Genomic DNA, 27,379 nt, shown 5'->3' on the forward strand with positions numbered 1-27,379 from the left:
AATCAATATTTGCCAGGGGTATGAATAATTTTGTTCTTAACTGTAGGTCAAGTAAAATTGGGTCTCCTCTCCACACACTATATCCCTCCATCACTCCCTCCTGCTCTTATTTCACTCAAAGGAAGGCTTGGAAAAGCAGATTCGGAACACTAAATTTCCCCTCATTCAGGAAGCTCTCCGTAAGTGCCCAGCGTGTCTGGCCCCTGTGTAACCATGTGTTTAGCTTGGAGGGAAGTTCTTTTCCACAAGCACATACAGTACAACCTTAGGGACAGGACTTGGTTGGGAATGCTGGTTGACACACTGAAGAAATGGATGGTCAGAGATGCTCGGTTGGTTTCTCTATGTACAGGAAATCATGGAGCATTGGTCAATGAAGAGTATGCTGACACATTTTTTTTCTTTCCTTCTGCAAAAGGTTTTCCACTAAATAATGACACACATGACAGAAAGAGACCAATCACAAGAAGTGAATTGGAGGCTCATTTCTTCAACCCAGTTTCACGGGTTCATTTCCTGCCCTGTGAATGTAAACAGAAGCCCATACTGAATGTCCAGTCTGTCTCCTCTTTTCCATGCCTTGGCCAAACGCCTGCCCTGACGCAATGTGACAGAATCAACACGAACAAGTCACTGTGATTGACCGCATAGAGAGGGGGAAATCAAAGACCGCAGTGGTCACAAAACAGTTCATCACCGCACCATCTATCCGCGACTGTTTAAACGTCTTGCAGATGTCTGCCAGACTCTGTTTATTGTGTTCCCACACAGACGGTGCTCCGCAGGACGGCCATAGGCCAGTGGCGCGGGGCTGGTCAGTACCAGGCACGGCTGCAGTCGGCCCTGAGAAGACTGATCGATGCTGAGTGTCAACTGCAGCTGGCAAACAAGTCCAGACAGGTTTGTTGTCTCAGGCTTGAATTCCCAGTCTCACTTGACAACTGGTATCATGATTGCAGAGGTCAGAGGGGCTCCAGGATTGTTCTCTTAGTCATATTGGCTCTGTAATGCAGACTACAAAGGACAGGACATCATTTGTAATGGAAAAGAGAGGTTTGGTTTTGGTTATTTTATACTAATATATTCATTTGGCTATCCACTTCTAGTCCCAAATAACTTGCAAGTGGGTTACATCAACTTCTCAAGAGGGTTAAGGGGAAGCCATGTGAGAGTAAGTGATGGTTTCTGTGCTGTGTGTACACTGCTTTGAGACAAAGTACAGATTTAATTTCAATTGTATTTAAAACAGAGGGCTGATGTCAGTGGGGTTGTCAATTGAGTTATCAAAGTCAAGGTATGATAGCTTACCAAGGAAGAGACCAGGATTGCTGTTGTGTGTAAAGGCAAAATTCTTTTGACTCTAATTTCTAAACTGCATAATAGACTTCTCCAATAAAAAGTGGTCTGCTGTGAATCTTCTGTTTTTCATCCATTGAGTGATTGTCAGCTTCATGGTCAACATCTGTCTTTCATAAGCTACCCTGCCTATCCAGTTGCTGCAGTTTCAAAGATATAAAAACTGATCTGCTTAAATAAATAGTTCACTCAATGTATTCAACAATATATCTGAATGAAATAGCATATGATGGTTTTAGGTGACTGCTAATATGCTAATATTAGGAGCCAATCTCCAAGCCACACCTTACCTCCCCCTCTCTCTCTCTCACACACACACACACTCACATACATGAGATGAGATAAGCACCATTTATTTTATAGCCTACTCCAGGTGCACTTGTACTCAGAGAATTTTAGACAGCCTGGTGAGAATAATTTTTTTTAAAAAGATAAACCTCCCTGCACCACTTAGAGTGGGAAATCATCACACAAATTAACCATCCAGGTTGTAAGACTCTACTTTGATGTTGCCATGGAAACTCTCTTGGCAGACTAACTTTTGTTTGAAAACTTTGTGTTGTTGCGGTTTCCATTAAAGGTTCCTTTACTTAAATGAATTCAATCATTGCCACTATGTAGTAAAGAAAAGATTAATCTCTCTTTTAAACTAGATTTTCATCGGTCTACTGCACTGAATATTTTTTATGTCTTCTGTCAACACTCGCTGACAGGAGACATAAAAATGGGGGATTAGATCATCGTCTTACCACAATATATTTTTCTTATAATTTTCTCTTCTAAATAACTATCAGTGTCCAAGGTCATGCTTGCCAATTACTCAATGCAATAAGGAATTTAATCAAATACAATTCAAACAAGCTTATACATACAAGCATGTGAAAGGATTTGTTTTGAGGAGAAATCTTACACTTGTGAAGCCACAAAATGTCATGTGTCCATGCCAGTCTTCCCACTACCAGAGTAATTATGGCATTAGTAAGAGGCAAATGGGCAAATACCATTACCGATCTTTCCAGTCTTAGTAACTGTGCAGTGTAAAGATGTAAGCTGTGTCTACTAAAAAGGCTTAAATGGAGATGACCAGTCAGCAGACAAATTTAACCAATTAACTTGGGGTTTCCATGTCAGTGAAATTAGACACTGACTCCCCACCACAGCAATGTCATTTCAATGGGATTTGGACACAGCATATGAAACTCAGTGGAGGGAATGTGTTTTAGATAACTTTCAATGGAACGGAAGACCCCACCTTTAAACTGAGTAGCCTACAACATGCAGCAGATTCTTTCACATTGCCTGCCAGAAGCTATTCAAATATTGTTTTGTCCTTCCTATGAATTTTGTGATGTGGATTTCTGGACTTGCAGGAGGACCATCCATGCATTTGTACAGAAGCTCATTTTTAGTTGTGATTCTTTTTGTTTCTTTTTATTATGCATTTCTTTTGCAAAAGCAAACATCTCATGAATATTAAAGACCTGTGTTCTGAATTACTTATCTGTTGAGGTAGCTAGGATACATGTCTGTGGAATGTGTGAAGAATTCTGTCTTTGCCATTGTGTGAACTGCACGAGTGTTTATTACTTTACTTTGGTATTCCTAACTTGGCCTCTTCCGTATCTCCAAAACATTTGTATCCAAATGGATTTATACCAAACCTCAACTTGAGTGTGTGGGTTCTGGCTGTGTTTATGAAACACTTTCCATTCTAAATCCCTTTGTTTCACTGAAATGGTCCAAGGAGTCCAGTATTAAATATTTGTGAGTTACTATTTGGTATTGAATAATGTCCTATTTAATTCCCCTGTTATCTAATAATGACACATTCTACAAAAATGCACATGTGTATATTAACAGTGGCATGTTTAAAATAACCTTCAGCTTTTGTTTCTGCTTGACCTGTTTCTGCTTTCTACTATGTTACATGTTGACCATCATGCTTGTGACAGCAGGCCCAAAAGTGTGATGCTCCTAACAAACATTTGCTTCTAAAAATACAGGAGGGAAACTCTCTGCAACTGGGTCAATAACAGGCTGCCATGCAAACTTGAGGTTTCTCTGGCTCCCTCCTCGCTGGTGTTATGAGCAATTCGGTGAGCAAAGAATAGAACCCAGTAAATAAAGACCTTTTTGGAAAATTATGTCACCCCTGGAGAAACATAGACTTGGAGACCAACCATCCGCCAAACCAGTCAGGGGAGGTAGCCTGCGATTACTAAGGTAGATATAGGAAATGCTATGGTACCCAGTCAGCATAGCTGCAGATGTACAGCAGCCCTCTCTGGCTGGTCAGTTTGCAGTGTCAACAATCCTAAGCTGACAGGAAATGCAAGTAAAGGAGCACTAAATGTCAGGATTTGGGACATGATCCTTGCTACTAAATTAAATTTGCACCATCATGTGATGCACAGGCTGAACAGATGGGGGGTTGCACATAAAGGCAACATATGTGGTGAAAGAGGGCTTTATTGACCTGCTATGTCAGTTCCCATAAGCATGATCACACTTGGGCAATAACGTGTGAGATTGAATAATAAACAGTACACTTGTCTCCCAGTCTAAAGGTTTGTTATTGCTTTATCAATGCTTTAATTAATACACTTTAAGTCTAATGAATTGACAACAAAGCTTTGTTGTGAGAGATTTTGCTTCATTACCACAGCAAACACGCCAGAGAGGAAAATAAGGCACAGCAACAGAGACAGAGCTAATCCATGTATTACTGAGCACTGTGTGGGCAGAAAAGGTTGTTGCTGTGTGTGTCCTGCCGGTGCTTGTTTCTGACCCTGACCCTTCCTTGCTCTCCGACGTCGTCCTGCCAAGTGTTCCTGCCGCTGCGCTTGTGGCCTGCCAGGTCTGTGAACTCGGACTGACGCCTGCGGAAGTCGGACGGCCGCTCTTCTGCGTCCTCCCTCCCCACCTTTTAGGAGGGAACATGCCGAGAGCAAGATTATTATACCAGAGATCAAATGGCCCAATCCAGGGAACTAGGGCACTGCTGTAAGTTTCCCCTCTTGCCCTGTCACTTTGTCCCGGTTCATGAGATGTGTTAATTGCAAATCCAGACTGGAAACACTGAAAAATAAACAAATAAAACAGCCTAAAACAGCAAAAAAATGAGCAGCCTATGTGCAGCAGACAGCACACACAGGGTGTTCTTGGTACTCAGAGAGCAGTGAGGATTAAGATCAGAGCTACAGTACTCCTGAAATGTGCACAAAGCAGAGCCCTTGTGTAGATCATTATTTCCCTGAGTCTCATTTGGTTTATTAGCCTGCCACCGCCAGCACAGAAAATGAGGCCATTGCTTTCAGTAAACATGTGGCCATCAGTTGCCCAGACGGCAGCTTTTGTTGACCTAAAATGCCCCCCGAAAGAAAATAATAATGGGCAGCAAACTAAAGAAATCCCACATCCACTCTCTCTTCTGCATACAAAATCCCACACACAGGGAACTCATTGCACCACAATCCATATTTTTTATTTCCTGCTCAAAATGGAGGAATCAAAGTTTTAACATGAAGCGTATGGTGTCCCTTGGGGCTCAAATGTAAGCCCTCGATCCTGGACACCAGAGTGTCCCGCTGAGGGGGAATTACAGCCCATATTGCACATATGGTTGCTGTTATGGGGACAAAAAGTTTGAAATACATTCAACAGATAGTACAAAATGTAAAAAAAAAAACTTGGGCACCGTAAGCACCAGAGCGTGGAAGGACATTTACAAACCCAAATGAATATGGTGTGTTGGGACTATCAGTGCATTAACTCTGACAGACTTATGACCTTCTAAAGACATATGGGTGAATCCTCCCCATTTGGTTTCAGCAGGTCACCGCCACAGATGCATAATTCACAGTATGAGGATTTGTGCATGGCAGAATTGGCTTTTAACCTGAACATTTTTTGTGGCCTGTGATTTTGCTTAATTGTTCTATTGCTTGGGAAGCGTACAAGCATGGAAATCAATTAAGTATTAAAAGTAACAGGAAGGAAGAATTGGTATTCATATCCCTTGTCAACATCATTTAGCACTAAGGCGGTACACCCAGTGCTTCTAAACCCGTTGAAAAGGGTAATGTTTCCAGGGCAACAGTGTTTGATATTGAAGTGCAATAGCAGGCATTCCAGGGCATTGCCGATGTCAGAGACTCTGTATTATAACTCAGTATAGCATCAAAACGAATCTGAGGCTGTTACTTTAAGGGTAAATTAATTACATTGAGTTGTTTTAAAATACCCTCCTGTTGTTTTGTAGATGTTATGACATTATTATGACATGACAGAGTGCAACCAATGGCATCACTTGCAAATATTATAAAGGTGAAAAATCATATAACCAGAGACACTTCTAAGACAGACACAGAGACTACAGACACTTCATTGTGTCACTACTAGGTAAAGTCCCTGTATTTCTTTAGGAGCAGGTTTAAAATATACATATGCTGTAAGGGGGGAAAAGAGTCAAGTGCTCTAGTGATAAAGTAATTTTCCAAGCTCATCTGGGCTTGCCTGGAAAATCAATCAATTAAGATGACCTTCTGTAAGCATAGGTTTATCTCTTACACTTACAGCCAGAGTTCATAGGTCAACTATTTCTCACATACAGGATAAGTATAATATATGTTGCATGCCTGACAGAGGCCACAGAGATCTCACGAAACTGCATGTATCTAATATGCCAACAGAGAAGGCACTCACCACCTCCTGCCTGAGATTGAGTGGAGGGGGATAATCCAGCGTGTACGTGGTCTCAAAGTCCCTGTCATAGCAGACATGATGCAATAAAAAATACTGTCAGCAAAACTGTTTTATTTTGAGGCACCAGTGCTGCTATGGATATCCCATAAAAACATCAAAGACTCATCTTGTTCAAAATAACTCATTAGGCACATTTTAGAGATATCTGATGGTGTGGATATCAAGAGTTATTGTTTGATTTGCTTTTTTGTGTCTACTGAAAGCTGTTTTTTTTTTATGATCAATGCTATCATACTACATGGGCCACCTCTATGTTGGGATTGGATGCTAAGAGAGCATCCATCCTGAAACACTTAGAAGTGTTTGAGTGCCTCTGACATGGGCCAGCTGTGACTTCCTGACACCGGGAAGCCCTCACTTTTTCCACGCAGTCATGTCTTATGTAAGCCCCAAGAAAGCCTAATTCATGCTTTTATAGCGTTCTCGGTGCATGCTTAGCAGGTGTTTAGATAAAGACAGTCAACCACAGTGTTACCACACAGCTGTAACATAAATGATGCTAATCTCAACATAGTCGTGCATTAGTCAACACGGAATTGTGTGTAGTAAGTCGTAGTAAACAACTTAAATGCAACAAATGCAGTCTAATATATATGAGAAGACTATATCATTATATCACTAATTTTTTTGACATCATTATGCACTGTTAGATGTCCATTCTGAAAGAGTCCACTCAATCGTCTGTTTTCACATGCTATTACTGTATTGTGTTAATGAGCAATCAAAGGAAATTAGATACTTAAAACACTTAAGCAACAGTTGGATTAATAATTTGACAACTACATCACATAAATGACACTTAAGCACATCCTCACTCACTGGCTCACATACAAACAGACCAAGGCAGCATGTGCTCTGCTTTCAACTGAAGGGTTTTGTAAGAGTTAAATAAATACACATCTCCCTCCTCTGGCAGGAAGTAGTAAGACACGTCTACTCACGACGCCACTTCAATACCGCTAGTGGTAAGTGGTAATGGAAAGTGTGTGTGTGTGTGTGTGCGTGTGCGCGTGTCTAAGAGAGATATTTGTTTGTTTGTTTGTTTTAACAGGTGACCATTTTCTGTGTGATGTTATTAGTGTTATTCATCTCAATGATAGGGCCTCACTAATACAGTGATGGATATAGATAAGCTATTACAAAGATTGCTACTCACATGTTGTTATGGCCAGGGGGGTGTCGAGGTAAGACAATATTGTACTGTGTTCCCACTGATCCAGTTGTACTGAAGAGACAATACAGCACAGCAAACACTATTTAGGTCACTGATATATCTCAATAAGCATGTTGAGGCCAAGAGTCACACCCTAATCAATTTACTTATGTGCTTTACCCATACAACTAACTAAATAAATAAATAAAATTGATTCACTCTATTGAACTGAGAACTATACATTCTCATTGAATGTATGTCAATGTTGTTCTCGCCACATTCTTGCCACAAAACTTCATCCCTTACCTGTCCATCATCGCAGTGTGGTGGTGCACTGCTGGCATCAATGCTCTGGTCTCGGTTTCACACATTTTCTTTAGCTGATACTGAGACATCTGGGTTTCTGTTGTGGTGCTCCAGTCCTTGGCACAATAAAGTATAGAATAACATAAGAAAAGGAAAATGCTTGATAGGGACATGGGCCTACATAGTATATTTAAAAATAAGTTATGGATGATGTCAAAATGAATTATATAAAATATATTTTTAGTGTGAGATGTTTGTGTTTACACACACACACACAATCTCCGACATTTTTTTTACTTACTGCATCTTTGCATGTCCCAAAATGTTTATATGTGGATTTATGAAGGTATTTCTTTCCCTCTGGGCATGTTGTGAGATCATAGTCTTTAGGCTCTGCTTCTCTGTTCTTCTGCCTTTAACAGAAAGACACACCAATCATGTTTGGCAAGAAGCCAAATAGCATTGTTAAAACATAAAATACACAGCATACTGTAGGTTACACCAAAGATTTCCCTCTCTCAGGCCTACAAACTGTGCAGCATTTTAGCCTACTACATGGACCTAAAATTATAGGCCTAGTCTTTTTCAGTGAGATTCACTGCTGAGACATGCTAATGCCATATACACTGTCATATCATCAGACAAAGACAAAACAGCATGAGATGATTCAATCAGTGAGAAATTCTGTATATTTCGGAGGGAGGTAGCCATTATTGCAGTATAGGCTATTTAGGATAGGTTTACTCTACACATATAAATTCAATGTTACTCACCAGTTCGAAACAAGAGTTGGTCGGCTGTAATGCATCTTTGGGACTTTGCAATGTCCTTCAGTTAGGCCTGTTTCACACTGAACTTTTTGACAATGATGTCATAATATTACTGTCATCTCAGAACTGATGGAAACTTGTCATAAACATGAATAGCCTACTGCCTACTATGTAATGTTCTTTGTATTTCTAAAAACATCAGGCCTATTATGATGAAAACGTCGATATGTTCTATTGTGTCTGTCTCTGAGCAGGCATGTAGGGCTACTTTTGTTATGGTTATGGTTAAGGTTATGGGATTTGACAGATGCTTTTGTCCAAAGCGACTTACAAATGAAACAATACAAAAGTTAAATTAATAGTGAACAGTTTTAAAAAGTTGGTAAGACTACATTAGGGACAATAGCAATAATAGCCTAAACAATAATACCAATGCAATCAACAGCCTAATGAAAATAAGCAATACAATTAAACAAATATTATAATATACTATAATATAATATACAAACCATAACTCATACGCTTAATTAACTAAGCATGCTGAACAGATAGCCTATGCCTTTACACTCTTGAAAGACCCTAAACTATCGCAGGAACGGAGAGCATTGGGCAACTTCCACAGCAATGCGACTTACAATGACAATTAGGGTAAACATAACATAACATGTAAAGTCATATGGCATGAATAAAATGAAACAATATTATTAATACACTAAATAGAATTAACAAAATCATAATAGGCTAGCCTAATCATAAACATGCCACAATAGCCTACACAAACTAGGCCTACGACAAGGAAAATTAAGAAGGCCTAGCCTAGAAACAAGGTAAACAGATTGAGTCTTTAGACGCCTTTGGAATATCTCAAAATAAATTACTAATAGCCTATACTAATATAAAATACCTACAGTTCAACTGGCCTATGTGGTTAACGGGTAACACTTACAGAGATTGTTACGTTGCTATAGTGAAATGTGGGGTTGGCGCATAGGGTTGGTGTTGGGTTGTTGCGTTCATGGTTGCGTCCACGTCTAGGTTTTCTAAATGCTGCATAGGTCACCTGTCGTGGTGCCATCTAGTGGCGATATTTTATAGTAGTCAAGAGTCATTGTAATTGCTCAGTCATACCACTAGCCAAGGTGGACGCATTCAACTACAAATCTTTTGCAATACAAATAAAATGCTAATGTGCTTCCCCAACCATGAGAGTTGTAGGGAAGTTCCGCACAAAACTGTCACATCCATAACACCAACACAATGCCATGGTATTTAGTTGGCGTTATGGATGTGACGGGATGGATGGCAGTAGCAGCGTCCAGACACCTCCTCTTTACATAGCACCTGATAATACTCATCAAATCTCTTTGGATGATGACATGGCTGCATCTCATCTCTTCCAACTTGCTTTTTCCTGTTAACAGACTTTCCCCCCTCCTTGTCATTGCCGACCTCCCAAAAAGTACTGAGGTGGGAAGGACAAGATCAACAAAGTTAACAAAGTGGTTGAATTATCTTTCAGTGGGCATGTGTGCAGTGATGGTGGTGGTGGTAGTAGTGGTGATGAGTCAAAAAGTCCTTAACATTCAGAGAAAGGTGACCAACCTGCTGTTGAGATCTTCAAGGATTCCTGGCTGCAGAAGGTCTCCAGTTTATACTAACTTTAGTTTAAATTCACTGCTGTCACGTCCCATAGTTAAAGCTGCAGTTGGCAAGATTTTTTTGATCATATTCACTGAAACCAACACTATGCTCTGACAGAACAACATAAATCAGCCGGTTTTAGAAAAAAAAAAAACGCACTTCTACCTCCACCTAGAGCCTGTTATTTGTTTTGCAAAAATCCACAGCTCCCGGTTCTTCTGGTCCAATCAGAGCAGGGCTGTGTGAGATCTGACTGTCAATCACAGTATGGTGCAGTCTCTGACGAGCACAAACTCAATGAAAGGGTGCTCGGTGGTAGTGGGGGAGGGCCATGAGAGTTGTAAACATTAAACATTTTGGCTAAGTCCCCTCAATCTCTCAGACTCGCCAACTGCAGCTTTAAATTAAAAAAACAAATTCAACTAAGCTACAGTTAGACAGAAATGTTACATGCAAAATCAACAGTTTTCAATTTTATTGTGTTGTGTTTTATTGTGTCTCTCTTATGTGGTTTTACCTTTTTAAATGTTAACAATTTATTTTAGATGTATTCTATAATTAATAACTTTGACAGAAAGGATCTAGTATCTATTGCATTTTTACAAAGGTAACATGCATCAATATACCAATCCAGAATTTTGCATACAAATACTTTTTTTACATGCATTTAACCATGTCTGTAATTAAAAAAACAAAAATAGCACATTTATTTTTTTCCCTTTATGAATGAATGGTTTAATCCAGTATCATAAAGATTTAGGCTACTCCCATTTATATAACTGCATGAGTTTCATAGTAGACTTATGTTGTGTAGCCTGCTAAACTAAAGACCTTGAAGTGAGAGAGAGAGGGAGGGAAAGGAAGCATGAGGGAGAGGAAAATGAATATGTGAAATGGACAAAGGTTACACAACACTGTGCTCATCAACACATTTCTCACACAACAGTGATATGGGTTACAGCAGAGGCCCAGATGCTGTAATAACTTCTTAGCACCAGAGATGATATAATATCTGTGTGTGTGTGTATATATATACACACACACACACACACACATAGCCTATATGTTAATCACAGAAGCTTCACTGAGGACCCATTAAACATACAAAACCCAGGGTAGAGTGTGTGAGTGAACGTGGTCTGGACTCTGTGCAGGAGGGTCATTGTGTCAGAGATGCTGTAGAAGGCCAGAGTTCCTGCCCTGTGATCCACATACACTCCTATTCTGGAGCGGCGCACTAGAGGGAGTTCAGTCTTTTTGTTATTGTGCCAGAAAGAGGAGCTACAGCTAAATAGATCCAGCCTCCAGGACTGGTCATTGCGTCCAAATTTGCATCCGTTATCCCTTCCTTTTCTGCCGATGCTTTTATATGACACGGCTACACAACCCCCCCACTTTCTAATCAACTCAACCTCCCAGTAGCAGCGTCCTGACACACCCTCTCTACACAACACCTGCCACCACGGATCAAATCTAGCTGGATGATCTGGATATGACTGGGGTTGAACTCTCCATTCCACGCTCCTGTTCCCCTCAGACAGATGGAGGTTTCTGTGTGCTGTGCTTGGATCCAGCTTAAAGTGGCAGGAATCTGATAGAGAAGTAAGAACAGCTGTCTTGAGTTGAATTAAGTTTCTTGAGAGAGAGAGAGAGAGAGAGAGAGAGAGAGTAGAGTGAGAGAGTGTGTGTGTGTGTGTGTGTGTGTGTGTGTGTGTGTGTGTGTGTGTGTGCGCGTGCATACTCCTCTACTCCAGCTCTCTCTGTCTTTCCTTCATAACATTACTTTCACTCATTCATCTCAGGTTTGGGTTATGTTCTTTCTATATCATGCATTCATAAGGCCATGGCTTTGGTGATGTGGAAATCCACAGGAAACTAACAGCTGTTCTTTATAATGCTTCATAACACCAAAGTCAAAGCTTTAAGGATTGCAACTTAAAAATCTCTTCAGGCCCAGAGATCTTAAAAGTAAAATTCTAAAAAATTTGTTTCAAATCTGAACTTAACTTTTCTGTTGTCTCTAATGCTTTCAGTTTTTTGATGTTGTATCGATACAGTACCATCTGTATTGAGACACATCGATACAAGAGTACATCATGATATATCGCAATATCGATGTGCCTAGCCCTAATCACATTAGTTTGACAGAGTACTTTGCCGACTGTACATGCACACTATGGCCAGAGCAAAGTCAGACGCACAAAGTGGGATGAGTCAGGCCAAAGTTAATTAATAAAAGATAGATAGATAGATCAGAATTTACCAATGGTCGCATGTGATTGGTTTATTCAATTTTACTACACCGGAGGTCTCGTCCATTTCAGAGTGCCTTAACATAGCTACCTATGTCGCCACCATTTTCTAATTCATAAAATGTTCTAATAAAATCACAGGAGGATTAGCATGCGATAGCATTGTATATGCAACATTTTTGCCAATGTGAGTGATCCAGGTGTTCAAGAATGTTGTAAAGACAACTAGCCAAAGTTTATGAAACATCTCAGTTTCTGTTTGTCAATTGTATTAATTGTACACTCACATTCCCTGGTTTTAAAATTAATACTGAAAACAATGTGGCCTTTGAGGTTATACGCTGCAACTCCACACTCCCCCTTACAATTGCCAATTCCATAGGCTACTTGATAAGACTACTAAATGCGAAACTAAAGTAGGATGATTGCTTTTGTGAGCCTTTTCAAGTTTTTCAGTGTTCTGCATGTAAGTTTGCATATCATCTTCATAATCATTGAGTATACTGCATAGATTGTGAATGTTTTGGCATTTATGTTTGTTGCTTGAGAGAGAGTGAGTGTGTTTGTGTGTGTGTGTGTGTGTGTCTGGCTAACTTACATTTTAAGAAATCGTCTCTGGTCACCGGTTCAGTCAAATGGACTTCAGTCACTATTGAGACAGAAAGAATAATGACACTATAGCAAAAATGCACCACTATCACCACCACGGCTTTCCCAAATGCACCAGTTTTGACAACAACAAGATTAAACATGTTACCCAGGGACCTGTACTACGAAGCACAGTCAACAGACACAGTGCATCATTTCACTAGCTGGCTTGACAAACCCTAACAACCCACAAGAGTCATATATAGGCAACGGTTGTTTGTCAACTCATTAAGTCACCCCTGTGTTTTCCCTATCTAGCTATGAGCATGTTTGGGTAAAGATGGCAGTGTTGGCACCTGCTCTGAAGCAGGTTAAGTGTTCAGCACAAGCTACCATGGCGATGTAACCCAGTAAAAAGTGAGCCACCGTCATGATACAGAAACTCCATGGCCTCCATGACCTTAAAGTAACCTCACTGACCCCCAAAGTGATCTTTGAGACATTTCGTTCTGTTTACCAACTAGAATGTCACTCGGTAGAGGCCAAGGTCCCACAGACCCCATAAAATGTCATATGTCACAACTGTTAGTGAAAACTTAAACTAATGGAGGATCTCTTAATCTTAGCAACAGCAAAAGTGCATTTGTGCACGCGTCGTAAATCAAATTATTTGAGCTAGTAATTTCTGGGTAATCCCGCTAAAAATAATAAACCAACCGACAAACTAACAGGCAGGGTTGAAAACATAACCTCTTGGAAGAAGTAATTAAAAGGGACATGACCAACCGGCTGCAGAGATCTTCATGATTTCCTGCTTGCAGATATCCTCTAGCTGCCCCTTCAATGTGGAGACTGATTTCTTCACAGCCTCAAAAGAGAAACTTTGATTGATAATGACGCTGGATAGGTCTTCAGATCGTGTTGGGTTACTGACTGTAGACTGGAAAGTCTACATGAAGTAATACGAATGAGAGAGAGCGAGAGAGAGAGAGAAAGAGAGAATAAATTGTTTTGCCTGTCACCAATCTTCAGTATGAGACCTAAAAATTGCTTCGAGTGGGGCAAATCTGAATGCAAACACTTATTTTTGAAGGCACTGAATATGGGTAGCATGGCACTGCTAACCTAATGCATTCATGCCAAGAAATGCTTAGAACACTGGCTATCCAACACTTACCTTGAGGAAATGGATGTGATCCTCAGTGTGCGAAAGTTTCTCCAGCTCAATATCTCTCCTCTTCATCTCAGCAATCTCCTGCTCCAGTTGCTTCAGGAGTCCTTCAGTCCGACTCACCTCAGCCTTTTCCTGAGCTCTGATCAGCTCTTTCACCTCAGTGCGTCTTTTCTCAATGGTGCGGATCATCTCAGTAAAGGTCCTCTCACTGTCCTCCACTGCTGTCTGTGCTGAACTCTGATTGGAGACACACAAAGGGGAGAGGTCCATTTAAAGCAGTCCGCTAACTCAGCTCTTCCACAAAAACTGTTACTCACAGTGTGGTACAGAGGAACTGGAACAGTTTCAGCACTAAAGACTCCTATCTGGCTGACTAGATGAGATTCCTGACTGAGGCCTAAAACAGTTCCTCCAGTTGTCTTCTCCTGTGGTCAGTACTCACCTTGAGAGTCTCCACAGCCTTCCTCACCTCCAGCAGCTCCTTCTCTTTCTCCAGGATTCTCTGCTGGAATCTCTTCTGTGTCTGTCTCCACTGCTTCTGTTGATTGAAAACAAACCACATCTTTTCAAGGCCTACCCTCCAAGAGCCCCTCAAACATATTTCCATATCAAGTGCATAGTTTAAACTTTAAGTGTTTTATTTCTAATGAAGGAGGGGTATAATAACTCAGAAACACCTACGAATGCATGTATTGTGTGTGTGTGTGTGTCTACATCTCTTGAGAAACAGGACATGATGTCAAAATCAAGGTAAAGCAAGGAACTTTCAAACGGGTTCGACTATTTCCCAGATGTAAAGTTGTGCGTTTTTCTAAAGGTGGAAAGTCACTGCACTGCAGACATGACTTCAAAAGTAGCCTGGTATTAAATAATATTAAAATGGTACTAAATGTATAACTAAGCCTCATTAATAATAAGATAGGCCCTATTGTGGCTTACTTGCCTGTTTTTCAGTTCTTTCTGCTGCAGCTGTGACTGTCTCATGGCCTTTATGATTGTCCATCATGCACAGATAGCAAATACAGCTCTGGTCAGCACGACAAAATATTTCCAAAACTTTCTTATGATGAGAGCAGATCCTCTCTTGTAACTGGTTAGTGGCATCAATCACTGAGTGTTTTCTTCCTGGGTTAACATCATTGTGAACTTTATAATGAGTTTCACAGTAAGACACCAGACACTCCAGACAAGACTTAATAGCTTTGAGTTTTCTCCCAGTGCAGACGTCACACTCCACATCCCCGGGTCCAGCAAAATGACGAGCAACAGAGGAACTAGGCCTTTGGTTTCTGGTCTTCCTTATCTGCGCCACAAGTTCAGCAACAATATTATTTTTCTTTAAAACAGGTCTTGGAGAGAACGTCTGTCTGCACTGGGGGCAGCTGTAAACTCCCTTATGATCTTCCTGGTCCCAGCAGCCCTTAATGCAGCACATACAGTAACTGTGCCCACAGTGAAGTGTCACAGGATCTTTCAGAAGATCCAAACAAATCGGGCACGTTAAAAGCTCCAGGTTATTTGATATCGCATCTGCCATCCTTCTGTCCTTTGAATCACTTGAATCACAGAACTGAAAAGACGACACCGTAGCTAGCGCTAAGTTCTTTTTTACCAGAAACTGTAGGCTACAATGGCGAACCGCTGTAAGAGTAGACTTGCAGACTGCATCCGATCCGACTGCATCCCGCCCTCTCGAATACAGCCAATGAAATTGCAATGTCGTCAAACAGCGCCGCCTTCGGGTACAACCAATGACATTGAGGAATCTATATTGGCTACTGGCATAACCTATACCCCGACATTTATTTTACAGTCTATGCATAATATACCCCAGATTTTTAAAAAATGTATATGGATTTATATTCACTGAGCCCTTCGCGTTTTTATTTGTGCTATTTCATGTAGGCCTATTCATATTTCTCCATATTTATTGTAGACTGTACTGGTACTTGTCTATAACCTAATAATAAATACACAGATGATTTCCAGACTTATGTTGGCTACGCCTATTTCTTTCCTCAACATCTTATAAAAAATAGGCCTAGCCTACATCATACAACATGAGACTCAGTGATGGACTCAGGGGTGTCAGACTGGGGGTAAAACCAGTAGGCCTACTGATTATAGGCCCCCATGGGGAGGGAGGCTCTTGAAAAGTCTGGAATATGGATGGGGGCCCATCAGGACTGCCTATGCATCGGGCCCAGGGTCTTATACTACACCCCAGAAGCTGCTCTGTTTCAAAATTCAAAGGTTGGGTCTGTGGTCCTGGCAAATGGTGTTTATGTCCTTAAAGATGAAGCCATTTGGGGGCTTATTTTTCTAAAGGAATTGTTATGCCTCATCTTTAAATCATAAATTTGAGCATGGCAATGGCAATGAGCATCTGAAAACAATACATGTCTTACAATTGACCAAAGTTAAATAGGCTACATGATGACCTCATAGTATCACCTTACATCAGATATACAGTCTGTACAATCAAATAGGGACCAAAGACCTGAAAGTCAGAGGAAGGAGATGGAGGATTATGAAGAGAGCAAGTACTAAAGGATACAGGGAAAGGGACTGAGGTTACACCAGACTGGGCCCAACAAGCCATTTCCCCCACAGTGACTGATGTGTGTTGAGCTGCTGTGATATCTGCTGGGGTCCAGAATGGTGTGTGTGTGTGTGTTGCTAACATTATCTAACTATATCTGAGTCACAGCAGTTTCACAGATGACACATTACCAATACAAAACCCAGGGTAGAGTGTGTGAGTGAATGTGGTCTGTATTGTGTGCAGTATTCATTGTGTCAGAGATGCTGTAGAAGGCCAGAGTTCCTGCCTGGTGATCCACATACACTCCTATTCTGGTGCTGACCACTAGAGGGAGTTCGGTCACTTCATTACTGTGTCTGAAAAATGAGCAGGTCCTGGAGATGTCCAGCCTCCAGGACTGATCATTACACCCAAACCTGCTCGCAACCCCTCCTGTCCTGCAGATGCTTTTGTATGAAACTACCAACTCAACCCACCTTCCACTCCACTCCACCTCCCAATAGCAGCGTCCAGACACAGCCTCTCTACACAGCACCTGAGAGCACCGGACAAATCGCTCTGGATGATGAGGATACAAGTAGGTCTTACAGTGGTCTAAATGTTGGGTATCATGAAGTGTCCTCTATGACGTCCCATGACCTTGTTCAAGATGGCGCCCTTTGCCTTAAAGGAAATTGAATCAGAATCAGAATCAGCTTTACTGGCTTGCGTAAACAACAAGGAATTTCATTCCGGTTAATCTTTGATCTCAAAGTACAACACACTTAACCTATAAGAATAAAAATAAAAACCATAAAAAGAGTAAAATAATAAAAAGAATAGAATGAAGGACAGTATTCCTGTAGGCTACTATAGAGGAGGTGCCAAATTAGGTGCTCCTCTGATGGTGAAATGTCCTTCCAGTGGGTAAAATGTGACACTGGGCTTTAAAAGGTATCTTTACATCCATTATATAGGGACGTTTCCAGTGGGTGCCCTTTCAGTGGAGAACATGTGCAGTGATGCTATATGGTTTTGGATACACTTCAGGTTCCCTGTAGGTGCCTTTGTAGTGGGGGGGGGGGGGATCATGACATTACATTGAACTTTGAATTACATGAAAGGGGCCAATAAGTATCTAGCTATAGCATTTTAATATATCGTATCTGCACTGTCTCTCTTTTTATTTTCAATAGGCTACTCTTTATTAAGTTAGATTAAATGTATTTGATAGTAAATGGTTAAGTTGCTTAAAACTTTCTACTCCGATTTATGTAGGCTATTCCATCCATTAACATATTCAATTAGACATACTACCTCTAGAATATGCAGAGGGATCGTAATAGACTGAGTGGACCATCTCCCTGTTCTTACTGAGAGCCCAATAGCTTTCGCCTCAAAATGATGTCTCTGTAAAAACAAAAAAATAATGGTTTCTTCCAGGCTTGGAATTTCACCGTTCTGGGGGCAAGGCCACTTGGCCTTCAGTTGGGCATATTTGGTGGAGGGCACAAAGGCCACATGTCAGAACTATACAGTAGTAGCATATAAAAATGATCAAAGTTGTATTTAGCCTATTCACTGCAGTAGACCTGCATCACTGTATGAAACATTACAAAAACATAAACATGACATATTACATAGAACTGTAAATCATCTGATCATCTAATAATTACAGATATCTAGGCTATATATAACATTTATTTTATATTTGGCCTGCTATGAAATCATGTATTGAATAATTTAAGCACAGCTCAGCTTTAAGAAACTCAAAAGATGCATGCTTAGCATTTTGTGATCATTAAGGCTACTTTCACAAACTCTTATTTAGCTGTCCTCTGATTTACCAATATTGTAACATTTATTTCGTATTTGGCCCGTTATGAAATCATGTGGAACAATTTAACCACATTGTAAAACTTAAAGCCCAAATTTGGAGACATCCATGCATGTCGAAATTTACTGCAAATTTAAAACTGGATTACTCTGGAACGGCTAACTGTACAGGGGACTGCTTTACACCTGTTCGGTAAGGTCTGCTGTTTATTCTGATACGTGGTTTGTCATGTGTTAAAAGAAGGGTTCGTGAAGTATAAGAGATGAATGGGTAGGGAGATCATGGACGCAAAACCTTCAGTAGAATGTATGATTAAATTGAATTATATTATTTACTTTTCTCGCGAACCGTTCAACAAAGCGGCTAACATCGTTTAAAAGCTTAAAAAAAGCTCTTTCATGTGATACTTGTGATGTCTGTGTGATGATGAGTAGGCTACTTCGCAAGTAGTTCAACTAAGAATGGGTGAATTTGGACGCACTTTCTTTCTTGCGCTGTCACTTTCTCCACTGCGTAAAAGACTAAATTCATTTGCGCTGTGAATGCTAAGATTATTTTGACAGGCCACAGGCTAAATAAAAATCGCTAGGAAGCATACCATGGCCGTCGTGGCCGCCGTGAAATTCCTACCCTGGTTCCTTCTGTGTTCCACTTGTGTGTTTATAAATACACATTTCAAATGTTGAATAGCTATTTCATCATACATGAAGCATCATAGCTTTTTGCATGTTGGTGGGGCCCTATGTTGTGCAGTAGATGGTGCCCTTTTGATTTTTTCACCCCTACCTTCCAAATAGCCTCTGTCCGCTACAGCTGTAGTAACTGTCCAGCCTCTGTTCTAAAATACAGGGGTGAATGTTCTTTGTCATATCAGATTTGTGCAGTGTGCAGTAAGTACATCAGTAAGAGGAATAAACTCAATAAAACACCAAAATGTATCTGTCATATAAACGTGTACATGTGTATGAATAAACTACTCATGATGCAGTGTGTTTGACATTCCTCTTTATTACAAGATTCCTTCCTGTCAGCCCGAGACAGAGCTCGTCTGACGCTACGCCAAGCCCAACACGGCACAGTCACACAGATACAGTGCTTAGGGTCCAAGAACGACAGACACACAAGAAAAAAAAAGAAGAAAGGCATAACAAGAAGAAAAAAATACATGTGACAATAGGAACAACCCCAAACATGCCCCGCCAACCCCCACAGCAACTATAACCTTTAACCCCCCCAGCCCCCCAAGAAGCACACAGCACAAAGAGATTAAAGGATGTAGTTATTAGATTTGGCAAAGAAGAAAAGAACAAAAAAGGAAGGAACCAAGGTTCTAAGTGGTCAGGAGTGGGCAGTGCAGGGTGTTAACATCCGACTGCCGGCCTCCACACAGTAGAGCTAACAGAACAGATAACACACATCAGATCACAACCGCTTCCTGGTCAACACCGCTTCCTGGTCATGTGACCACTGTCTGAGGTCAGAGTGCGTGGTGTGTTGGCATGGTGACCCATGGCTTTGATATGTCTGGTGAGGTTGTGAGGAACAAAGCGAGGGTCAAATTAAAATGTGTTTGTATGTTTTAAGAAACAAAACACACTGTTGTTCATGAGCTGCCCCCTGACTGACCAAGATGTAACTTGTTCACCAAGGAGACAAATTCAACTCTGTCAGATTAAATTAAAACATACACACTCTGTGACGTGGTTACTAATGAATGTCAATAACATATTGGTGAAAGAACACACACTTACTCCAATGTTCTTCTTGGTAGTGGGACAGGTCTACAGACAGACAGACACGCTGTCAGTGTATGTGCGTGTGTAAGTGTATGTGTGTGTGTGTGTGTGTGTGTGTGTGTGTGTGTCAGACACACAGGAATACTCCAGTTCACTATTGTTGTGGACATGTGGGATGACACATAAACAGCCAGTGCTGTTGCTATGGAGACAGTGCTGAAAGGGGCATCACTAGGTAGGGTTTCAAGATGGGTGCTCGTTTTTTTATTTTGTACTGAAGGTCACAAAGGGTTAAGGCCTGAAATCTGGTTTGGTTTGTGTGTGTGTGTGTGTGTGTGTGTGTGTGTGTGTGTGTGTGTGTGTGTGTGTGTGTGGAGATAGGTATTAAGAGGGGCAGGGAGGTTGTTGTTTTTTTTGTTGCACATTTCTGAGTGGTGTGGTTTGATTCGGTGTTCTTTCGCTTTATTTCATCCATGCGTCTCCTCTCCTCTTCTCTCCTCTTCTCCACTCTCCTCCACTCTACTTTTCGGCTAGTTTACACGTCCAGCTCGAAGCCCAGACCGGCCTTGTGGCCTCCAGCACTGAAGTTCTTCCCATCCACCAGAGCAGACAGAGTGAGCTTCACTCCTGCAGAGACAGACAGAGTCGGAGAGAGAGAGAAAGAAAGCAAGAGAAAAATGTAGCATTCCTTCAATACACCAGATTCCCACAGTCAAGTACTGAAACGCCAAAGATAAATAAATACGCACACTCACACATACTGAAGTCAGGGTTGGTGTACACACACACATAAAGTCTCAAATGCACACACACACACACACACACACACACACACAACTCTTTCTTGAATTCTTTATTTGAATTCCCAATTACATTTCTAACAGAAAGGATTTAAAGAATTTAAAACACACACACACACACACACTCTCTCTCTCACACACACACACGCGCACACACAGAGATCCGCGCTGGTTACCTGGCCTAAGGCTCTGTGTGTATCCCACTCCAATCAGGCTGGCGTTGTTCACTTTAGCCTGCAGAATACAAACACACCCAATCAAAAACTGACCCACACACAAGAAACCTATCAGGAGGTAGCCCACACATCAGCAGCAGTTGGCCCACAGCAGCCAATCAGACGCTGGCTCAGACATCAGAAGCCAATCATCTCGTGGTTCACAAATCAGCAGCAAATCAGCAAGTCAGACTCACATGAAGACAAATTAAAACCATATCACAGCTACTGATTAACTGCTATATACGGCTGTGATGTGGGTTGGCAGATTTAATATGCCAGTTGAATCATTAGGGTTGCAAAGCTATGAGATTTCCGTGGTAAAATAACTGGTCACAATATATTGTATTTGTCTATGGTGGGTGTCTGTTTGTTAGTCAGATGTCACTGAAATTAAAACACAAATTTAGCCAGGAGCTAGAAGGTGGACACTTATGTCGATAGAGTATTTTAGAATGGTTGGGGATAGTTTAGGATCGTGTTCTTGAAGATGGGTAAACAAGACAACAGAACTACTACATGATGCAACAGTGCTGCTGAGAGAGCCTCACAGAAATGGCGGAGTTCTTGTCCAGCTGGTACTTGGCCCCGATGCCGAAGCGTGTGTTATTGCTGCCTGCCGTCCAGGCCAAGTTCACCGCCGTCTCCAGCTGATCGTTCACCTTCTGGTAGATGGAGCCACCAAACTCTGTACCATCATTCCTGTAACACACACACACACACACACACACACACACACACACACACACACACACACACACACACACACACACACACACACACACACACACACACACTACTTGATTATTCATCTTCAATAGTTGAAAATTAGAAATCTAATATTTACAGTATGTTTCTGTAGTAGATTTTACTTAAATATTTGACATTCATAAATACCATTCACTTCATCATCAGTATAATAAATTATAGCCTTGTGTCTTTCTATACACATACACAGTATATTCACACTCTGGTGCTTTTCTTGCTCTCTCTCTCTCTCACACACACACACACACACACACACAAATACACAAATACACAGTACACACACTGAAGTATACTCACACGTTGGTGTGCAGCTGGAAGTCCCCTGCCTTGTAGCCCAGGGCGAAGTTGTTCTGTGCCAGCTTGGACTTGGCCGTGTCGAAGGCCATCTGGTAGCCGGCCAGCCAGCCCTCGTAGCCCAGGACAGCGGCGGCGTGTACGGTGGGGCCAGCCATGTCGAAGTCAAGGTCACATCCCACGTTCACAAAGTCACGTTTATAACCCGTCTTCAGCTTAGCACTTTTCTTCCTAAGAGAGAGAGATAGAGAGAGAGAGAGAGAGAGAGAGAGAGAAATATGGAGGGATAAATGTCTCAAAGACAAATAGAAAAAACAGAGGTTGAGGATTCCCAGGACTGCAGCAATAGCATCCTCTGTGTGTGTGTGTGTGTGTGTGTGTGTGTGTGTGTCTCTGTGTGTGTGTATGTGTATGTGTTTGTGTGCATGTGTGCGTGCGTGTGTGTGTATGTGTGTGTGTGTGTGTGTGTGTGTCTCTGTGTGTGTGTGTGTGTGTGTGTCTGTGTGTGTGTGTGTGTGTGTGTGTGTGTGTGTGTCTCTGTGTGTGTGTGTGTTTGTGTGCATGTGTGCGTGTGTGTGTGTGTGTGTATGTGTGTGAGAGAGAGCTGAGCTATCTTACCCAGTGTTTGGCACGAAGGAGGTATCCAGTGCCAACTTCAGTCCTTTGGCCAGCTGTAAATGTGAATAATGTCCATCACTACAAGTCATCATCATCACAATCACAAATTTACCTGCATTACATCACCGTCCAGTTACTGTGTCAAACTAATTTTTCCATCTTATTTTAAAGTCGGGTTTTCAAAATCACTGATCATAAATTTAATTATCACACAATCATAATTTATTCAAATGTAATCATCATAACCATCACCACACAACCAGTAAAACCAACATTATCATCATCCTCACAAGCAGTCATGTTTCATCATGAGTCATCATCATCTCAATAATTATCATGATCATCATAATCATAATCACCATTATCACACAATCATCATCATCACCACCATCATTAACATCACCACCACCATCATCATCATCACCATTATCACAGGCATCAGCATCATCATCAGCATCACAATCACTACTGTCATCAACATCCTCATTATCATCATCACAATCACTACTTTCATCAACATTGTCGTCGTCATCATCATTATCATCACAATCACTAATGTCAACAACATTGTCATCATTATCATCATCACAATCACAATCACTAATGTCAACAACATTGTCATCATCATCATCATCATCCTCCTCATTCATGTGTGGTTAGTAGAGATGCGCTTCTCACCTGGTCCTCCATGGACACCTCAGTGGTCAGCGTGTTGTCTGTGTTCCACTTCTGGTTGAAGGTCACACCCAGCTCTGGCACCTTGTACTTGGTCTCCAGACTTCCAGAGGCCTTGCCTGTGTCCACAGCACTAGACCCACCAGTGGAGAACTCCTATCAATCAGAGACACGGGTAGGGAGAGAGAAAGAGAGCGAGAAAGAGAGAAAGACAGAGAGAGAAAGAGAGAGAAAGAGAGAGAAAGAGAGAGGCACAAAAAGGATAGACAGAGAAGATGGGGCAAGAGAGGAGAGTGGCCATTTTAAAAAGCAGCGGCGTGCTTCGCTCGCCATTAAGTGCTGAAGCACTGGATGCTGGAGAAGAGGAGGGCATGAGTGAGGGAGGAGAGAGGAGTACTAATAAAAGAGTAAAAAAAGGAGGAGAGGAGAAGTGAGTGGGGGTCAGAGGCGGCTGCTCTGGGTCAGACTAGTGGCCACTGCGATCTGGCATGGGTCAGTCCTCTGCTCTCAGCGCTTCCACGTTCACTTTCAGGGCTATGCTGTACAGGGGACGTGTGAGCTGTTAGCGTGACACCACAGGGCACATCCACACAAGCATGTTTACCGCGTTAACACACACGCCACGCAAGACGCAAGCTCAGGACAACGAGGGGCTAGATGGGGTTGGGTACACTGCTGCAAGCCTGTAGGAGAGAGGGAACTCTGCAAAAAGTAGCTCACACACAAACATGGACACACACACACACACACACACACATCTATGGTGGTCACCATACACACTTTCCTTGGCACACACACACACACAAACACACATAGGCATTTAAGCAAATACACTCTTACCATCTGACAGTGAAGTCCAAAGAGGAAGCAGAAAAGAGACAGAGAGAGATAATACACAGTTAGATGAAGAATTATTGGACATATAATCCCATGCACAGGCACACACACAGACACACAGACACGCACACGCACACGCACACACACACACACACACACACGCACGCGCACACGCACACACACACACACACACGATTTCAGGGAGAGGTTCAGATAAGAAAGGTAAGGTTTCAGTGACACAGACATAGATGTGCACACACACATACACGTGCGCACACACACACGCACACACACGCACACACACACACGCACATACAAACACACAGAGGCCTCTTGACAGCCAGATCTGGCTCGAGTCCATGCACATGAGTCAACACAGACAGAGAGAGAGACAGAGACAGAGAACCAAACACGAGCAGTCTCACAGATCACCCTGAAACACATGACAATCACATGAAAAACACACTGCCTATTACAGACTCGGTGCCCTCTCCAATACACACACACATACAAACAAACACACACACAAACACAAACACACAAACACAAATCCCGGTGGGCGAGAGAACCATCAAAATGAAATGTATAATAGTTTTTTTTCTAGCTCTGCACTACGGTCAGTGATAACAGACTAGTCCGGGCTGGATTTCTCTCCCAGGTTACCCCTGACACATTCACACTTACACACACACACACATTTTCTGAGATACAGATGGGTGTCATCTCAGTGTGCCTCAGAGTACTGCAGCCCTAGTCAGTAGCTCCTAGCTACATGTTATCTGCTCAGACTGACTGAGATTTTTGCTCTATGAACTGCTTACGGTGTAAACAACAGCAATTCAGCTAAGCCCAGTGTGTGTGTGTGTGTGTGTGTGTGTATGTGTGTGTGTGTGCACACGCACATATCTGCATGCATTTGAACATCAGTAATTCAGCTTAGCCCTATGTGAGTCTGTAACAGTCAGTCTGTAACAGTCAGTCAGTAACAACATGGAAGGCAAAATAGCTGTTCCTTTAACTTTAAGACAGGGATTCACAAACTGTGGTATGTGTACCACCGGTGGTACGCGAGCTTCCACTAGTGGGTTCGCGAGATGAAAAGGGCAATGTCGGAAAGGTGTCAATTTTTTTTTTATATTAAGCCTATGTTATCTTTTTTCTTTATAATCTTTATCATAATGTTGTTCTCCACACTGTTTTTTTAGTGTGAGAGCTCATAGACCAGTTACACATTTAGATTTTGTTATTTGTTATCATGTAGAGCGGCTAATTAAACATGATGCCTGGAATGCGTCAATAGAACGTGATACGTTTTTATGTGTCAGATGGTGGGGGTACACGAGCCGAGTCAGGATGTAGGTGGTGGTACGCGGGGAAAAAAGTTTGGGAGCCGCTGCTTCAAGAGAATCAGGAAAGATCCTGAATTTGCCTTCCTTTATGAGTTCGGTGAATAGGCTGTTATCCTCTGCCCTTTCTTATGGAGAATTCTTATGGAAAAGGGGCAAAGCCATACTAGACCTAGACCACTAGGCCACATCTGGGTTAAATCCATCCTCCCCCGAGTTTGTGTCCATCTGTGTGTCCAGCAATCTCTCCCTATCATTCTACTTCAGTGTTTGCCAACAGATGTACTGGGAAATGGGACAAAAGAGAGAGGAAAGAGACAGATGGAAAGAGAGAGAGGAGAGAGAGAGAGAGAGAGAGAGAAAGGAAGAAGACAGAAAAAGTGAAAGGGCCACTCACTACTCCACTCTGTGCCTTGGTCTTGAGGTCCAGTTTGACAGTCCCATAACCTACAAGAGTGACGGAAAAGAAAACATTCTCAGATATGCCACAGGGGTGTGGAACATGGAACCATCTTCAGTGACTGAAAACAGTGCACTTAGATTTCTGCTCATATACTCAGTTCATATAAATCATTTTACATTTTCAGAGTGCCAGCTCTGCAGCCAGAGGTCAGAAAGGTCATCACTTTATTAACCAACTGGTTATTGGTGTGTGTGTGTGTGTGTGCGCGCGTGCCTATGTGGGTGCATGTGTGTGTGGTGTTTCCTGTTTCCAAGCTCAGTCGTTATGACACTTGGGAACTGCAGAGACAGTACAGTTAGAAAAGACATGCTGTGTCACAGAAGATGAGCTGGCACGCACACACACACACACACACACACACACACACACACACACACACACACACATTGATGGTATTGATTTGTATGTGCACATTAGCACAACAAAGAACACCATCTGTCAACATGACATCCCATGAGACTTCAGGCCTGTGTGTGTGTGTGTGTGTGTGTGTGTGTGTGTGTGAGTGAGTGAGTGAGTGAGTGTGTGTGTGAGTGTGTGTGTGAGTGTGTGTGTGTTTGTTTGTTTATTTATGTAGTGTGTGTGTGTGTCTGTATAAGCATATATGATACACACCGTAGCCTTTGCTGAAGATGTCCTTGGCAGATTTGCCCAGGTCAGAGTAAGAGGGAGGAACGGCCATTTTGACTGCTGAAAAAGAGACAAAGGCAAAAGAGTTTACATCCATCAGTGCACACACACACACTACAGGTCCAGCCTTTGCTAAGCACAAGGACATTTCCCTATTTAACAGCGATAGAAGCCTTGCTCTGCACAACTAATATATATGACATGGAAAAGGGACAGAAAAAGAAAGAAAGAGACAAGAAGAGATAGAGATGGCAGGATGACAAAGGAGGAAGAGAGAAAAAAAACATAAAGTCAAGCAGGGCACCAGCTGCTGGTGTTTTGGCAAAGCAACTCCATTCTTAAAGGGGAGGTCCACGCTGGCAGCCCTCCCCTTTGAAGAGTCCTGATCACATACCAGGTTCAGAGCACCCTTGGGAGTGTAAGCCACACTTGCCTCTAGTACTACTGGCACACTGAGCACAAGGTACCTACCAACGCATTAGTATCTCAACAGCAATGTGTGTGTGTGTGTGTGTGTGTGTGTGTGTGTGTGTGCGTGTGTGAGTGTGTTTGCACATACAATTGTGTATGTTGTTGTGTACAAGCTTCACAGCTGCCTATAGCAAAACCACATTCTGGAGCTGAACTTACTA

General features: G+C 41.9%; 3 protein-coding genes across 7 annotated transcripts in view; all 3 read right to left on the reverse strand.

The window, feature by feature from the left end:
- Nucleotides 1-4,061: 4,061 nt before the first annotated feature.
- LOC143106407 (cilia- and flagella-associated protein 95-like) lies at nucleotides 4,062-9,379 on the reverse strand. 2 transcript variants are annotated; one of them, XM_076270679.1, is made up of 7 exons: nucleotides 9,296-9,379; nucleotides 8,353-8,434; nucleotides 7,881-7,992; nucleotides 7,580-7,695; nucleotides 7,277-7,345; nucleotides 6,061-6,121; nucleotides 4,062-4,279 (listed from the first exon to the last, which is right to left on the reverse strand). In XM_076270679.1, the coding sequence occupies exons 2-7, from the start codon at nucleotides 8,385-8,387 to the stop codon at nucleotides 4,079-4,081; spliced, it is 594 nt and encodes a 197-aa protein (XP_076126794.1). In that variant the 5' UTR covers nucleotides 8,388-8,434; nucleotides 9,296-9,379; the 3' UTR covers nucleotides 4,062-4,078. The 2 variants fall into 2 exon arrangements, with proteins under 2 accessions (XP_076126794.1, XP_076126796.1); XM_076270681.1 differs by having other exon boundaries at nucleotides 8,353-8,429; nucleotides 9,296-9,370.
- Nucleotides 9,380-10,368: 989 nt separating this feature from the next.
- LOC143106197 (tripartite motif-containing protein 16-like) lies at nucleotides 10,369-15,676 on the reverse strand. Its single transcript, XM_076270411.1, has 6 exons — nucleotides 14,948-15,676; nucleotides 14,447-14,542; nucleotides 14,008-14,241; nucleotides 13,617-13,779; nucleotides 12,841-12,891; nucleotides 10,369-11,581 (listed from the first exon to the last, which is right to left on the reverse strand). Exons 1-6 carry the CDS (start codon nucleotides 15,539-15,541, stop codon nucleotides 11,061-11,063), a joined length of 1,659 nt encoding a protein of 552 aa, XP_076126526.1. The 5' UTR covers nucleotides 15,542-15,676; the 3' UTR covers nucleotides 10,369-11,060.
- Nucleotides 15,677-19,355: 3,679 nt separating this feature from the next.
- vdac3 (voltage-dependent anion channel 3) overlaps nucleotides 19,356-27,379 on the reverse strand; it is a 12,581-nt gene continuing 4,557 nt past the window's right edge. For 2 of the 4 annotated variants that reach the window (XM_076269966.1, XM_076269968.1), the window contains exons 2-9: nucleotides 26,733-26,807; nucleotides 26,052-26,101; nucleotides 23,475-23,627; nucleotides 22,797-22,849; nucleotides 22,182-22,409; nucleotides 21,668-21,818; nucleotides 21,078-21,135; nucleotides 19,356-20,728 (exon numbers count right to left, since the gene is read on the reverse strand). In XM_076269966.1, the coding sequence (XP_076126081.1) occupies nucleotides 20,637-20,728; nucleotides 21,078-21,135; nucleotides 21,668-21,818; nucleotides 22,182-22,409; nucleotides 22,797-22,849; nucleotides 23,475-23,627; nucleotides 26,052-26,101; nucleotides 26,733-26,799 (852 nt within the window). In that variant the 5' untranslated portion in view covers nucleotides 26,800-26,807 and the 3' untranslated portion in view covers nucleotides 19,356-20,636. The remainder of the gene's footprint in view (nucleotides 20,729-21,077; nucleotides 21,136-21,667; nucleotides 21,819-22,181; nucleotides 22,410-22,796; nucleotides 22,850-23,474; nucleotides 23,628-26,051; nucleotides 26,102-26,732; nucleotides 26,808-27,379) is intronic. The other 2 variants (XM_076269967.1, XM_076269969.1) reach the window with 1 other exon arrangement.

The sequence above is a fragment of the Alosa pseudoharengus genome, unplaced genomic scaffold, assembly GCF_046254945.1.
Source record: "Alosa pseudoharengus isolate Yale_2024_CS ecotype anadromous, Long Island Sound unplaced genomic scaffold, YU_APseudo_1.1 YU_APseudo_1.1_scf_6, whole genome shotgun sequence".
Taxonomy (NCBI): domain Eukaryota; kingdom Metazoa; phylum Chordata; class Actinopteri; order Clupeiformes; family Clupeidae; genus Alosa; species Alosa pseudoharengus.

Excerpts from the sequence above, each read along its gene's own strand:
- LOC143106407 (XM_076270679.1), bottom strand. The coding sequence starts at position 8,387 with ATGCATTACAGCCGACCAACTCTTGTTTCGAACTG. Across the intron at positions 7,696-7,880 it reads TTGGGACATGCAAAGATGCA|GACTGGAGCACCACAACAGA; the intron begins GTAAGTAAAAAA and ends TATTGTGCCAAG. Across the intron at positions 7,346-7,579 it reads CACACTGCGATGATGGACAG|TACAACTGGATCAGTGGGAA; the intron begins GTAAGGGATGAA and ends TTGTCTCTTCAG.
- LOC143106197 (XM_076270411.1), bottom strand. The coding sequence starts at position 15,541 with ATGGCAGATGCGATATCAAATAACCTGGAGCTTTTAACGTGCCCGATT. Across the intron at positions 14,242-14,446 it reads AGGCTGTGGAGACTCTCAAG|AGTTCAGCACAGACAGCAGT; the intron begins GTGAGTACTGAC and ends GTCTCCAATCAG. Across the intron at positions 11,582-12,840 it reads CAGAGACGATTTCTTAAAAT|ATTCCTGCCACTTTAAGCTG; the intron begins GTAAGTTAGCCA and ends CTTCTCTATCAG.